The sequence below is a fragment of the Sarcophilus harrisii genome, chromosome 2 (genome assembly GCF_902635505.1).
Source record: "Sarcophilus harrisii chromosome 2, mSarHar1.11, whole genome shotgun sequence".
Taxonomy (NCBI): Eukaryota; Metazoa; Chordata; class Mammalia; order Dasyuromorphia; family Dasyuridae; genus Sarcophilus; species Sarcophilus harrisii.
In genome coordinates, this window is record NC_045427.1 from 511319516 (window position 1) to 511333300 (window position 13785).

At 32.1% G+C, this 13785-nt stretch overlaps 1 protein-coding gene across 8 annotated transcripts in view; it reads left to right on the forward strand.

The window, feature by feature from the left end:
* RNF111 (ring finger protein 111) overlaps positions 1 to 13785 on the forward strand; it is a 140477-nt gene that overhangs the window by 82291 nt on the left and 44401 nt on the right. For all 8 annotated transcript variants that reach the window (XM_031955282.1, XM_031955283.1, XM_012543750.3 and 5 more), the window contains one exon: positions 2166 to 3055. In XM_031955282.1, the coding sequence (XP_031811142.1) occupies positions 2185 to 3055 (871 nt within the window). In that variant the 5' untranslated portion in view covers positions 2166 to 2184. The remainder of the gene's footprint in view (positions 1 to 2165; positions 3056 to 13785) is intronic.

The following is a 13785-nucleotide window of genomic DNA, read 5'->3' on the forward strand; positions in this document are numbered from 1 at the left end:
CAGGGCCAAGAGATCATTATATACTTCAACAACAATAGTATATGATGATCAATTCTGATGGACCTGGCCATCCTCAGTAATGAGATCAACCAAATCAGTTCTAATAGAGCAGTAATGAACTGAACCAGCTACGCCCAGGGAAAGAACTCTGGGAGATGACTAAAAAGCATTACATTGAATTACCAATCCCTATATTTTTTCCACCTGCATTTTGGATTTCTTTCACAGGCTAATTGTACAATATTTCAGAGTCTGATTCTTTTTGTACAGCAAAATAACGGTTTGGTCATGTATACTTATTGTGTATCTAATTTATATTTTAATATATTTAACATCTACTGGTCATCCTGTGGAGGAGGAAGTGGGGGGAAGGAGGGGAAAAATTGGAACAAGAGGTTTGGCAATTGTCAATGCTATAAAGTTACCCATACATATATATGTAAATAAAAAGCTATTAAATTTAAAAAAAAAAAAAAAAAAAAGAATCTCTTTGGAATATAAGCCCAGTAGAAATACCTGGATCAAAGGGTATCCACAATTTGATAACTTTTTGAATGTAGTTCCAAGTTGCTCTCCAGTTTGCTGGTCCGTTCACAGTTCCACCAACAATGTATTAGTGTCCTAGTTTTCCCACATCTCCTCCAACATTGGTCTTTATTATTTCCTATGTGTAGTGATATTTCAGAGTTGTCTTAATTTGCATTTCTCTGATCAGTAGTGATTTGGAGCACCTTTTCATATGAGTAGAAATAGTTTCAGTTTTTTTAATCTGAAAATTGTCTGTTCATATCCTTTGACCATTTATCAATTAGAGAATGGTTTGAACTATTTTAAATTTGAGTAAATTTTCTATGTATTTTAGAAATGAGGCCTTTATCAGAACCTTTGAAATTAAAAATGTTTTCCCAGTTCATTGCTTCCTTTCTAATCTTGTCTACATTAGCTTTGTTTGTACTAAAACTTTTTAACTTAATATAACCAAAATTATTTATTTTGTGATCCATAATGATCTCTAGTTCTTCTTTGGTCATAAATTTCTTCTTCTTTCCCAGTTCTGAGAGATAAACTTATCCTATGTTCTTCTGATTTATTTATAATATCATTCTTTATGTCTAGATCATGAACCCATTTCGATATCTTGGTATACAATGTTAGGGTTGGGTCTGTGCCTAGTTTCTGCCATACTAGTTTCCAATTTTCCCAACAGTTTTTGTCAGATAGTGAATTCTTATCCCAAAAGCTGGGGTCTTTGGGTTGTCAAATACTAGATTGCTATAGTTATTGACTATTTTGTTCTGTGAACCTAATCTATTCCACTGATCAACTTCTCTATTTCTTAGCCAGTACCAAAAGGTTTTGATGACCCCTGCTTTATAGTATAGTTTTAGATCTGGTACAGCTAGTCCATCTTCATTTGCTTTTCTCTTCATTAATTCCTTTGAAATTCTTGACCTTTTTTTCTTCCAGATAAATTTTGTCGTTATTTTTTCTAGATCAGTAAAATAGTTTCTTGGGAGTTCGACTGGTATAGCATGAAATAAATAGATTAGTTTAGGTAGTATTGTCATTTATTATATTTATTATATTCATTCAACCTATCCATGAGCACTTGATATTTTTCCAATTGCTTATTTATTTATTTATTTTGTAGTTTTGCTCATATAGTTCCTGACCCTCCCTTGGCAGATTCCCAAATATGTCATCCTTTCAACAGTTATTTTAAATGGAATTTCTCTTTGTATCTCTTGCTGTCGGACTTTGTTAGTGATGTATAAGAATGCTGATGATTTATGTGGATTTATTTTGTATCCTACAACTTTGCTAAAGTTGTGGATAACTTCTAATAGTTTTTTAGCTGATTCTCTAGAGTTCTCTAAGTATACCATCATATCACCTGCAAAAAGTGATAAATTTGGTTTTCTCATTACCTACTTCTAATTCCTTTAATCTCTTTTTCTTCTCTTATTGCCAAAGCTAGCATTTCTAATACAATACTGTTATCATAATGATAATGGGCAACCTTGTTTCACCCTAGTAATAAAAATATTAAAAGGATTAGAAGATAGTGACACCCTGTCATGAGAATGTTTTAGCAGAATTTATCATCTTTGTAATTCCAGTATAATAAAGCACATTTTAAAAATATTTTGTTTTGCTTTTTTTAGGACTAACTTATAATTTCCCATGACTCAATGGACTCCTGATTGTAACAGACTTTATACCTTAAAAGCGGATATGAAGAGTGAAGTACCTTCTGATGCACCAAAGACACAGGAGAGTCTAAAAGGGATCCTCTTGCACCCTGAGCCCATTGGGGCAGCCAAAAGTTTCCCTACAGAAGTTGAGATGATCGCTAGTAAAGTAGAGAATGAATTCTCTCACTTGTGTGATGATTCTCAAAAACAAGAGAAAGACATGAATAGTAACCAACAAGACCAAGAAAAAGGCATTGTTGTACGGAAAAAACGCAAGAGTCAGCAGGCTGGCCCTTCGTATGCCCAAAACTGTGTTAAAGAAAGCCAAGGAATGTTAGGATTGAGGCAACACCTAGAAACACAAAGCGATGAGGATAATGATTCCTCTTTTAGTGATTGTGTTTCTTCCCCTTCATCTAGTCTGCATTTTGGAGATTCTGACACAGTAACATCTGATGAAGACAAGGAAGTATCTGTTAGGCACTCCCAGACAATATTGAATGCTAAAAGTAGAACTCATGGTTCCCGGTCACAAAAGTGGCCTCGGACTGAGACAGAATCTGTTTCAGGATTATTGATGAAAAGGCCCTGTTTTCATACAAATTCATTAAGGAGACTTCCATGTAGAAAGAGATTTGTGAAAAATTCTTCGCAGCGGACACAGAAACAAAAGGAGAGAATTTTAATGCAGAGGAAAAAACGGGAGGTTCGGAGAAAGTATGCATTACTTCCTAGCTCTAGCAGTTCTAGTGAGAATGACCTCAGTAGTGAATCCTCTTCTAGTTCTTCCACTGAAGGAGAGGAAGACTTATTTGTGTCAACCAGTGAAAACCATCAAAACAGTGCAACCATTCCCTCAGGTAAATTTAAGATTCTGTTTACTCAAGTGAGTACAAAACATTGGAGTAGTTGAATTGTTATAATTTACCAGTGCATGTGTGTATGTGTTTTTAAAAAGGGATTTTAGTGTGTTTTAAAGGTATTAGAGAATCAGTATCATGAGATGCATTTTAGTCAGTGCTCTGATACATAAGCATAGTGGTTGCAAATTATAAATTAAACTTTAAGGTGAGTGTATATATTTTCTAGTTTTAATGACTTTTTTAACAAAAACTTTTTTGTTTTTATATCCCTGTCGTTTTGTTGATACACAGAAAAGCGGGGAAGCAAAAACAAAATAAGGCAATGAAGTGACCTGTCTTGACAATGGATTCGACATTTCTGTACTTGTAGTCCTTCCCCACTGCCAGAACTGTTAATTTTTTAAAAATTTCTCAGAATTTGGCTTTTTAGCGATATTTTAATTTACATTGCTATAGTTATTGTGCATGTTGTTTTTATAGGTTCTGATTATTTATTTCATTCTGTATTAGTTGATATAAATCTTCCTATACTTGTTTTAGTTACTCTATTGCTTGTTGATAAAAAATAGTTTTGAAGTGAATTTTTAATTATGTTAATTAATGCTTGTTGACTGCATAAAATAAGGAAAACAATGGAAGTTGTATGGTATTTTGTGCATTTTGAATTATAAGACCATAAAATATGTTACCTGTTATATAGCAATGAAGGGTTTTTGTTTTTTTTTTCCTAAGTGCCACTTTAAAATGTTTTCAGGCAATCTTGTATTTCCCTTAGATATTATCTCCCCCAGCCAGACTTTAAAACCCTTTACAGACAGGTACTCTTTGTTTGTTGTTAACTTTCAGGAATTAGATTTCATATGGTTCAAAATTTATATATTTTCACTCTGTTTTTGTCCAGATGAATTTTATAGCTGTATAAGAGCATTGTATAACTTATTTCATTTATCAAAGTTAACCAAAATAGATTCTTGTGAAATCTTTTGGGAAGTGAATTACCAATTTGACAGTCAAACTTGGACCTTGGGGAATTATGCCATATTGAATCATAATTTTTTAATATCTTTCTCTTGTATCTCCAGGCTTATCAGAGGTTCAGACTCAAAAAATGTAAATGAAATTGAATAAGGAAAAGAACTATTTTTCCTAAACTTAATTTAATTTTACTTTGTTAACCTGAAAAACCCATGTACATTTCCATGTGAATATCAGTCAATATTATAACATTCTCTTGCTACTGCTTATGTGACTTTTCCACCATGTTAAGACATAATAAAAGTTGAAGAGACTACTAGGTGGTTCAGTGGACCCCAGAGTATTGGTTTTAGAGTGCCAGGGTTCTGAATTTAAATCTTGCCTTTGAGTTTAAATCTTGCCTGGGATGCCTACTATGTGACTTTGGGCAATTAAACTTAATTGACCAACTTCAGTTTCCTCAAATGTAAAATAAAAAGAGCATTGTAAACTCTTAAGAGCTATAAATGCTAATTGATATTATTACCATATAAGAATTGCAAGCTACTATGTAAATGATTGAAAGTGATTAAAGACAATATATACAGTAGAGCTATATCTGGAATTCATCAGTGAAATGATTAATTCTCAAATATTCGTTCACTGAATTTAGTCCTCATTCTTGCTTTTTGTCCAGAATCTGGACTTCTAGATTTTTGTAGGATTTTAATGATCCTATCTCTGAACAGGACCTTTATTATCACTTTTCCCTTCTTACATTTATACCTTCCTTCCTAGCTCCCTTTATTTCCCTCATGAGTGCTGTTAGTCTATTTTTATACTTAAGCAGCTAACTCTGGAAGGAGAACTTCTTTAGGTTTCGGATATGCCCCATTATTGTTCTATCTTTTCCCACTTCCAAAAGTGTTTTTCCCCCCGGGTAATTAATAATACTTTATTTGTTAATTAAATTAGCTGGCAATTAATAAATTGATGCTCAGTGATTTCTCTGAGTAACCAAAAGACACTAAGAAACCCTGAAATGCCCCCAATTTTTAAAAAAAAATTGAATATTTTTCCAGTTACATGTAAAGATAGTTTTCAACATTCAGTTTTGTAAGATTTTGAGTTCCAATTTTTTTTCCTCTTTTCCTTACTTTCCCCCAACCCAAGATAACAAGCGATCTGATATGGATTTTTCATATATAATCATTTAAACATTTTCATATCAAGACTTTTTTTGAACACACTGAGTGGCCTAGGAAGATATGTATGTCCATACGTATATGCTTTTCTGACTATATACCATCCCTTTATTGAGGGAGATGTTAAGTGGGGGAAAAAAAACTAAAGATCATAGGCACATAAATTTTGAGCTGAAAGGAATCTTAGGGCATTATTTAATCCATCTTTGGGAAAGGGATGTGCCTTATTTTTAAAAGTAAACTCTGTGTGCCCATTTGGTCAGAAAATGGATTCACTCTCAAAAGCTCTGGGCCTGACTTAAACTACTAAGTAGGGTAGTAGATAAGGTCTTTATATACTTTGAATATGAATCAATCCATAGGTCCAGAGACTTTTTTTTAATTTTAATTTTAATTTTGGCTGAAAGATGTTATAATTCAGATCCCTGTTATTGATTGGGAGGGAGAAGCTAGCCAACATAGGAAGGTATATGACTCAACTAATAGAGAAAAGCTTACTTCACTAAAGGAGGCTTAAGTATATCTTAGAATATCAGTCTTTAATATACATATAAATTATTTTGTTCAGTTTTTGTAATACATTTTTCTAGTATTCAAATAGTATTGTTATTATTAGTTGTTGATAACATAGTATTCCAGCCACATTATGGGTTACATAGGTGTTTGTGGGTATTCTGGGAACCTAACAACCATTTATAACTTTGTTGCTATGGGAAAATGCATTCTAAGTTCCAAACAGCCAACTTATAAATTAACTTTGGGAACACAAACCATTGGTAAGTAGTGGATTGACTACTTGTAATCTGAATATTTTTTCTCATCTGTATATATTGCAAGTGACAAGCATTATCTCTGGAGACACAAATCTTAAGATTCAGAATGAAAACAAATATCCTTTGGGATATTCTGGTTTTATCTGCATATAGATTCAAGTAAAAAGATATTTACTTAGAATTTTGAAGGAGTCAAAGACACAAATAATTTAGTTGTTGCCCTTCAGAAGCTTAAAATCTGTTTTAATTGATGCCACTGTGAAAAGCTAGTAATACAAGATTTAAATAGCATTTCATCAGTAGAATAAATGTTATAAGGCAATGCACGATTGATTCAGTAAACACTCTTTGTGTCTACTCTGTGCAGTCTCCTGTGTTAGGATCTTCAAAATACAGAGAATAAAATATGATGGCTGTCATTATAGACTTTACAGGTTAGTAGCCATAGATATTGCATACCCAAATAACAAAACACAAAAGCAGCATAGAATTAAGTGAATGACAAGAGTACTGTGATTGAGTAATTGAGAAAATACCATCTAAAGTCTAGAAAGGAAAAACTACCAAATGGTGGGATTAAAGGAGTCTTAAAGATGGAAGTAGCATTTGAGCTGGGATCAAATGTTAGGTAAATTAGATAGCCAAACAAATGGTAGAGAAAGATAACATTAGCATTTAGATGGAGAGGGAACATTGATTTCCATTAGATAAAATGATTTTCTTTTACCACTATGAGTCTGTAAAGTACTTGTAGGCCCATTGTGGTTTATTTATAAATTTATTACTTATAAATTATTTGTAAATAATTGTCTCAGTTGTGTTTCCTAGACCAGCTTGATATAGCTTAGCTTTCAGACATCTTAAAGTTTAAGAATATTAGTTGTTACAAAAATTAGGTATTTTGGCAAAAACCTTTGTATGTTGTCCTTTTTAATCTTGAAAATTACCTAGAAATTATTCTATTGGGACCAATTTGTTTATAGAATGGCGTTATATAGGGAGTATTTGATTTGAACATTTCATATATAGTTTATAGAGGAACTGTGCTCCTTGCCACTTAGGTAAAGTACCTAATTCTTTTCCATTTGTCTTTTCATATAGCAAGCATGTTGCTTGTACTGTTTTCCCTTAAGTCTAGTCACTCAGAATTATGCTTTCGTCTTCTAAAAATTTTTCTTGCAGAATTGAAGTCACTTTTGAAAAAAAAATTTAAAAGACACCAATTTACCAGTTCTACTGGATTTTTAAAATCATATAGTAGCTGTGGTTTTAGGAGACAGTTTTGTTTATCACAGCTAATGGCTACAAATGAGCATTTTTAATCTGACCTCATTTATCTTTCAGTAAAATTAACCTATGCATTGAGTTAGACAGAATAGTACTTAAATATAAAAACCCAGTTCTTTGGAAGAAAACTATCCAAAAATGATTTTCGCTTCAAGGTGCCACTAAAAAATTGGTTCATTTCCTCATATATCACTGAACTTCTGACTTTCTTTGAAAGTGCAATTGTTGCTACATGTTTGAATTCATAAGTAACCAAGAACATATGAGAAGAAAATTCAAAAGAGCAGAGATTACTGTGACAGAAGAGAAAAATAATGAAGCCAGAAAGAACTCATGCAGGTATTGTGTTCATCATACTTCAATAAATCTGTTAATCTATGTGGGAACAAATAGATGAATCTTGTCTAGGATGTGACTTCAGGAGTAAGGTGGCATTTGCTCTGCCCAATGGATATAATACACAGTGAGATCAAAGATCCATTGATAAGCTCTTAATACTCAGGCCTATCTACACAGAACTCAGTAGGAAAAAAAAAAACATTCTAAGCAGCTCAAATGGATGTCATGGGATGAATTCACATATTTGCTTAATTCTCTAGTGAGCTCCTTGCAACCAAACCACCTAGTAAATTTCAATAATTTGGTTCCAAGTGAATTGTAGATTATAAAAGAAAGGCTGCTTCTTCAGGCAGACACATAGTAGCCATAATAAGTGATCATTGATAGACATTTAAAAAGAGAAGAAATGAGTGTTATGAAAAGACACAGGAACTCAGTGAAAAAAGCATTATGGAATCATTTGGTAAGGGGTCAGTTAGCCTGTATATTCATTAAGCCTAAAAGCATCATTGTTACAATATGTTATAATTGATATTAATAATAATCCTGAGTCATCAAGAAAAATTTTATATTTTATAAACTCTTCCATTGGCAAGGAAGCATATAAATATATTTTAGAATGATTCCATACTAAAAAGCCTTTTACTGTTGAAAAGCATAAGCCCTTCTTTGGTTCAATCAATTCACTCCCCAAAGACTGGAGCCTTGAAGTTTTACAAATTAATCCATGTTGAATATTTGCTGTTATTAGGATATCTGTAATGTATAGGCAAGAGATATAAAGAAAATGAATTTTTCAAGAGAAGAATGCCATTCCTATAAACTATAATGTTCCTTAACTGGAAGTAATTTTATTTTATATTGACAAAAATACAGATTTTTAATGAATACTTTCATTTTGCTTTTCAGGCTCTTTAGTGTCCAAATGGTTTCAGTTAGTTTTATTCTCATATTGATCATTATGCAAAATAATCTGACACAACTGTGGTTATTAATCTTCATGTAATTATTGGGATAAGTACATGGAGTTCACAAAACAGCCATTTATAAAATTTCATTAGCTCTTGCTATGATAGACTGTTATATATTCCTAATATGAAAAAACTGGAGTAGATTTTTAAAATAATTAATACCTGCAATGTCTGGGGTAAAAAAACCAAAAAAAACATTTGAAGTAAAAACTGGGCAAAACTGATAAAATTATGGAAAGAATTAAAATTAGATTATCTTTCTTTGTGTAAAAACACAAAAGCTGAGACAGAGCATGACTCATTGTGCCCAGCAGTTCTTAACCTTTATGGCTTAGTCAGTCAACTAGAATTGGCATTTATTTTATACCTACTTATATTTCAAGTACAATGCTAAATATGTAGGAATTTTTTTTAAAAGGCAAAAAAACAGTCTTTCCTAACAAGGACCTCACAAATTTAATGATAGAGACAACATGAAAGTGGATTTGTACAAAACAAGATAGCACAGAATAAATTGGGAGTAATTTCAGAGATAGGAAAGGCTTCTTGCAGAATGAGGAGCTTTAGCAGGGATTTGAAGAAAAGCAGGGAATCTAGGAGCCAAAGACAAGAAAGGGAGAGACCATTCCAAGCAAAAAAACAAATTGCTTAGTTTCAGGAGATTGGAGGATAGTGTGAGAAGAACAGCAAGTAGACTAGTGTCACTGGATTTCAGAGGACTGGAAAAAAGTATGATTCTAGATTGAATTAACAAGTATTAAGCATATAGAAGATAACCAAGTATTGGTGCTGGGTACTGGCTAAACAAATACAAGTGAAATAGGCCCTTTAGGAATTTATTCCATTTGGGAAAGGATGCCTGTGTGTGTGTATACACACACACACACACACACACACACACACACACACACACACAAAAGAGATGCAAAATGATAAAATGGGATAAGGGAGAGAAGTACTTGAACTGAATCTTTTATCTTAGGAATTTTTAGATGGGGGGGATGAGAAGGGAGTACATTCTTTAGGCACATAGGACAGCCAGTGCAAATGCACAAAGGTAGAAGATGGAGTGTTATATGTAATGAAAAGTAAGAAGAGAAGTTTGGCTGGATCCCTTGTGTATGAAAAGATGTAATGAAAATAAGGTTGTAAAGGTAAGCTGAGAAATTTTTAAATTTTCTTTCTTGTTCTCAAGTCTGCTGCCTTGTATTTTTCATCCACTGATCCTAGAGCTGTTCTTTGGGGCAAAACGCTGGTTCCCTTTTTCATGTCAGTCAACTTAACTAAGTTAAGCACTTTTTAAAGCAGTTAAGCACTTTGAAAGACCTTTAAGAAGACTTCTATGTGCATTTTCCGTTCACTACTTGTCTGGGTTTCAGCAAGGTGCTTGACCTTTTGAGTTTCATTTTTTTTCTTTAAAATGAGATTAAGTTAAATGATCTTTAAGGACTCTTCTAGTTCTTATTCACTATCATTCTAATACTTCTCTTTAGTCTTCTTTAAAACTCAGTGTGAATTCCCCAATTTTCTGCATTTTTCTGGTTGTCTAGAAATCTATATCCTTCTGACCACTTTCTTTGGAAGGAATCAAATTAAGAAAATCTCAGCATTTAAAAGGACCTCAAGAGGCTATCTGGTCCTGATTTTAAAAAGAATCTCTTCTACAACTAACCTTACAGGTGTTCATTTAACTTCTTCTTCAATACTTTTCATCAGAGTAAATCTCCTAGCTTCTCCTGTTCACCTTTTGGAAGTCTAATTGTTAAGCAGTTTTTCTTTATATTGAATTTGAATCTTATGTCTATATCACTGCTCAGTTTTCTCCTTTTTGAGATCAAACAGAAGTGTAATCTTTTTTCTACATGACAGTTCTTCAGATAAATGAAGACAACTGTGACATTACTTTTAAACTCTAGGATATAAACATAATAAAACCCAATTTTATCACTTCATTCCAAAATAATATCTTGAGATACTTTGCTATCTGGGTTATCTTTTTCTGAAGGTTTGTTTATCAGTATACTTCCTAAAATATGACTAGCAGAATTGAACTGAAAGCAATTATCATCCATGTGATCTAAGAATATCATGGGACTATCAAGTCTTCCCATGCTTTTTGATATTCATATGTCCATTGTTTCTCATAGTGCAGTAGTAGTCTATTACATGTTTGTATCACAACTTATATCATTCCCCAGTCTTTGGGTCTCTACTTTATTTGCTACTATAAAAAGTGTTATTGGAAATTTTAGGTTATATGAGACCTTTTAAGACTATTGTTTAACCTCCCTTGGGCATGTGACTGGCAGTTGATGTCTCCAAAGGATATAGATATTAGTCATTTTATTTGCATAATTCTTAAAGTATTATTTCTAATGATCCAGGTGTGCTACATTTATGTAATAGGTTTTAAAGAGCAGTTCCATCATACTTTTCCAAATATTATAGTTTATACGAAGATTGCAAAACATCATGTATGTGCCCTTTTTTATGTGAAGTGTATCCAAGTTATTTCTCTTACGTTGTACTTTGGATAGTGAATTTCTTTGAAGAGCTAAAGATAGGATTTGACATCTTTCCTTATAAATTTCATATTAGGTATTTTAGTGTGTTTTTATAGACTTTTGAAGTGATCTTGAATCTTGATTTTATCCTTCATTCCTTATATGTGGATTTGAGTTTAATGGTTTCTTGCCTTAGAAAATATTCTAAGGTATTTTTTGTGCTGTTGTCTCTGATAGCAACTTCTGCTTAATGAAGGAATCACTATAGCTCTTCTTGGCCATGTAACCTTTCTGTCTTCTTTATTTTGTGGACAGGGATAATACTCTTCTAAATTTTTTTTTTCTCTCTCACTGCACATATCTGATACTCAGTTGCTGAATTTTGGCCTTTTTACAAAACTGCATTTCTCACATTGGACACATTCTCTATTTTTATTTAAATTGTCATGATTTACTGCACAAATTATTGTAGTAGTTTTCTATTTGGTTTCCCTTCCTCAAGATCTTCCTCATTGTAGTCCAATCTTTACACTACTGCTTCAAAGTAATTGTCCTTACTGGCATTTCTGATCATGTTATTCTCTGACTTCATTAACACCCGTGGCTTCCTTTTTTCATCTTGATCACACAGAAAATCCGTGCTTTAACCTATAAGGCCTTTCATAATCTGATCCCAACTTAACTGAATATTATTTATCCTCTCACTCTGCAGTCCAACCAAATTATCCTGTGTTTTTCGCACAGGCATGTCCATTCTTTTGAATTGGTCCAATGGTACCACAAACCTGGAATGCATTGGTTCTTCTCCACCTTAAAGTTCCCCTCTCTTCCTTCAAGACATAGCTCAAGTATGTGATATGGCTCATCTGCCATACCATACTATATTGAAACTTGACTTCCCTCAACTGCTAGTGCCTTTACTCTCAAACTAGCTTTAATTATTTTGTATTTGTTCTTTTACATTCTCTATATGTTTATATTTGTATTTATCTAGACTATTAATATAAGATCCTTGGAAGTGGAGTTTGATTCTATGTATTATTGTTTCCAGGTTTTCTATAATGCCTGTGAAATAATAGGTGCTTATTAAATGCTTGTTGAATGATGTATTGATATTCTTGTATACAATTTCTTTATTGAACTTTTAGTCTTTATTTTTTATATAAAGCTTTATATTTTCAAAACACATGCTTAGTTTTCAATATTCACCCTTGCAAAACTTAGTGTTCCAAATTTTTTTCTCCCTCCCTTCCTCACCCTCTTCCCTAGATGACAAGTAATCCAATATATATTACAGTTCTTCTAAATGTATTTCTATACAACTATAGAATTTTTAAAGCCTTATTTAACTCACTGAATTTTAAGAATAAGTTAAAGGTGTTGCTTTTTATAAACTATTGTTTGGGCAGTAAAGTAATAGAATATCGGTAGATTCATTCATTCGTTTTTTATTTTTACCTTATCACAGTAACTACATTCCTGAAAAGATGTTTGGAAATGTTATTTTTGTAAATTACATTTTAAATGTACTAGGATTTTAAATTCTTTGTTGCTCAGAGATGCTGTATTTGCTTTGACAAAAGCAAACTGGGATTTTTAAAAAATGCATAGTTAGCATTTTATTCTTTTTAACAAAAAAAATTGCTGTCAATATAAAAGAAATTGAGTATTTTTTGAAAATTCTAGCTTAATAGACTTTGAAATTAAATAATTAATCTTCTTTGCCTCAGTTTCTTCATTTTAAAATGAGCTGGAGAATGAAGTAGCAAAGCCCAAATGGAGTAATGAAGAATTTAACTAGATTGAAATGACTGAACAGCAAGCAATCACAAAATAACTGTTTTTATGTTAATACTTTATTATAAAATTACTTATTTTGTTATTAAACAACCATTTGTACTTGTGATAAGGTAGTTGAAAACTCTTTTCATGTTCTCTCTCTCTGCGAAATGATTTGCCTGAAAATATCATTCTGAATCAGGATGATAGTCTCAAGCTTCTGTACTTTAACTTAAAGCACCTATTTAGGTGCTAGGATCTTTTTTGTGAATGTAATATTAATCAGAAAGTTAAGAGCATAGTAGTCTTTTAAATTGACCACTTTGTAAACTGTCACTTATTTTTCTTTATCAGGTATTTGGCAATATTGGTTATATATAATATATAATAATATAAATAATAAATATATATATATAAATAAATAATATTATAAATTAAATTATATTATAGGTTATAGGTTAAAATTATATGTTATAGGTTAAATTATATATTATAGGTTAAAATTATATATTATAAATTATAAATAATAATAAATATATAATATAAAATAATGATTATTTTTCTGGAATGTTTATAAATATTTTGAGTGTTCTAAACACACAAAATTCTTAGATAATACTAATAATGGCTTACATGTATATAGATTTTTTTATTGTTTACCAAAATATACTGTGCAAGTATTATCTCACTTAATCCTTAAAACAGTTGGGGGTGGGGAGCAGCCAGGTGGCACAGTGGATAGAGCACCAGACTGGAATTCAGGGGGACCTGAGTTCAAATGTGGTCTCAGACACTTAACACTTCCTACCTGTGTGACCCTGGCCCTAGGCAAGTCACTTAATACCGATTGTCTCAGAAAAAAACCAAAAACAAACAACAAAATGCGGGATTTTTATTACTACTTTATAGATGGAG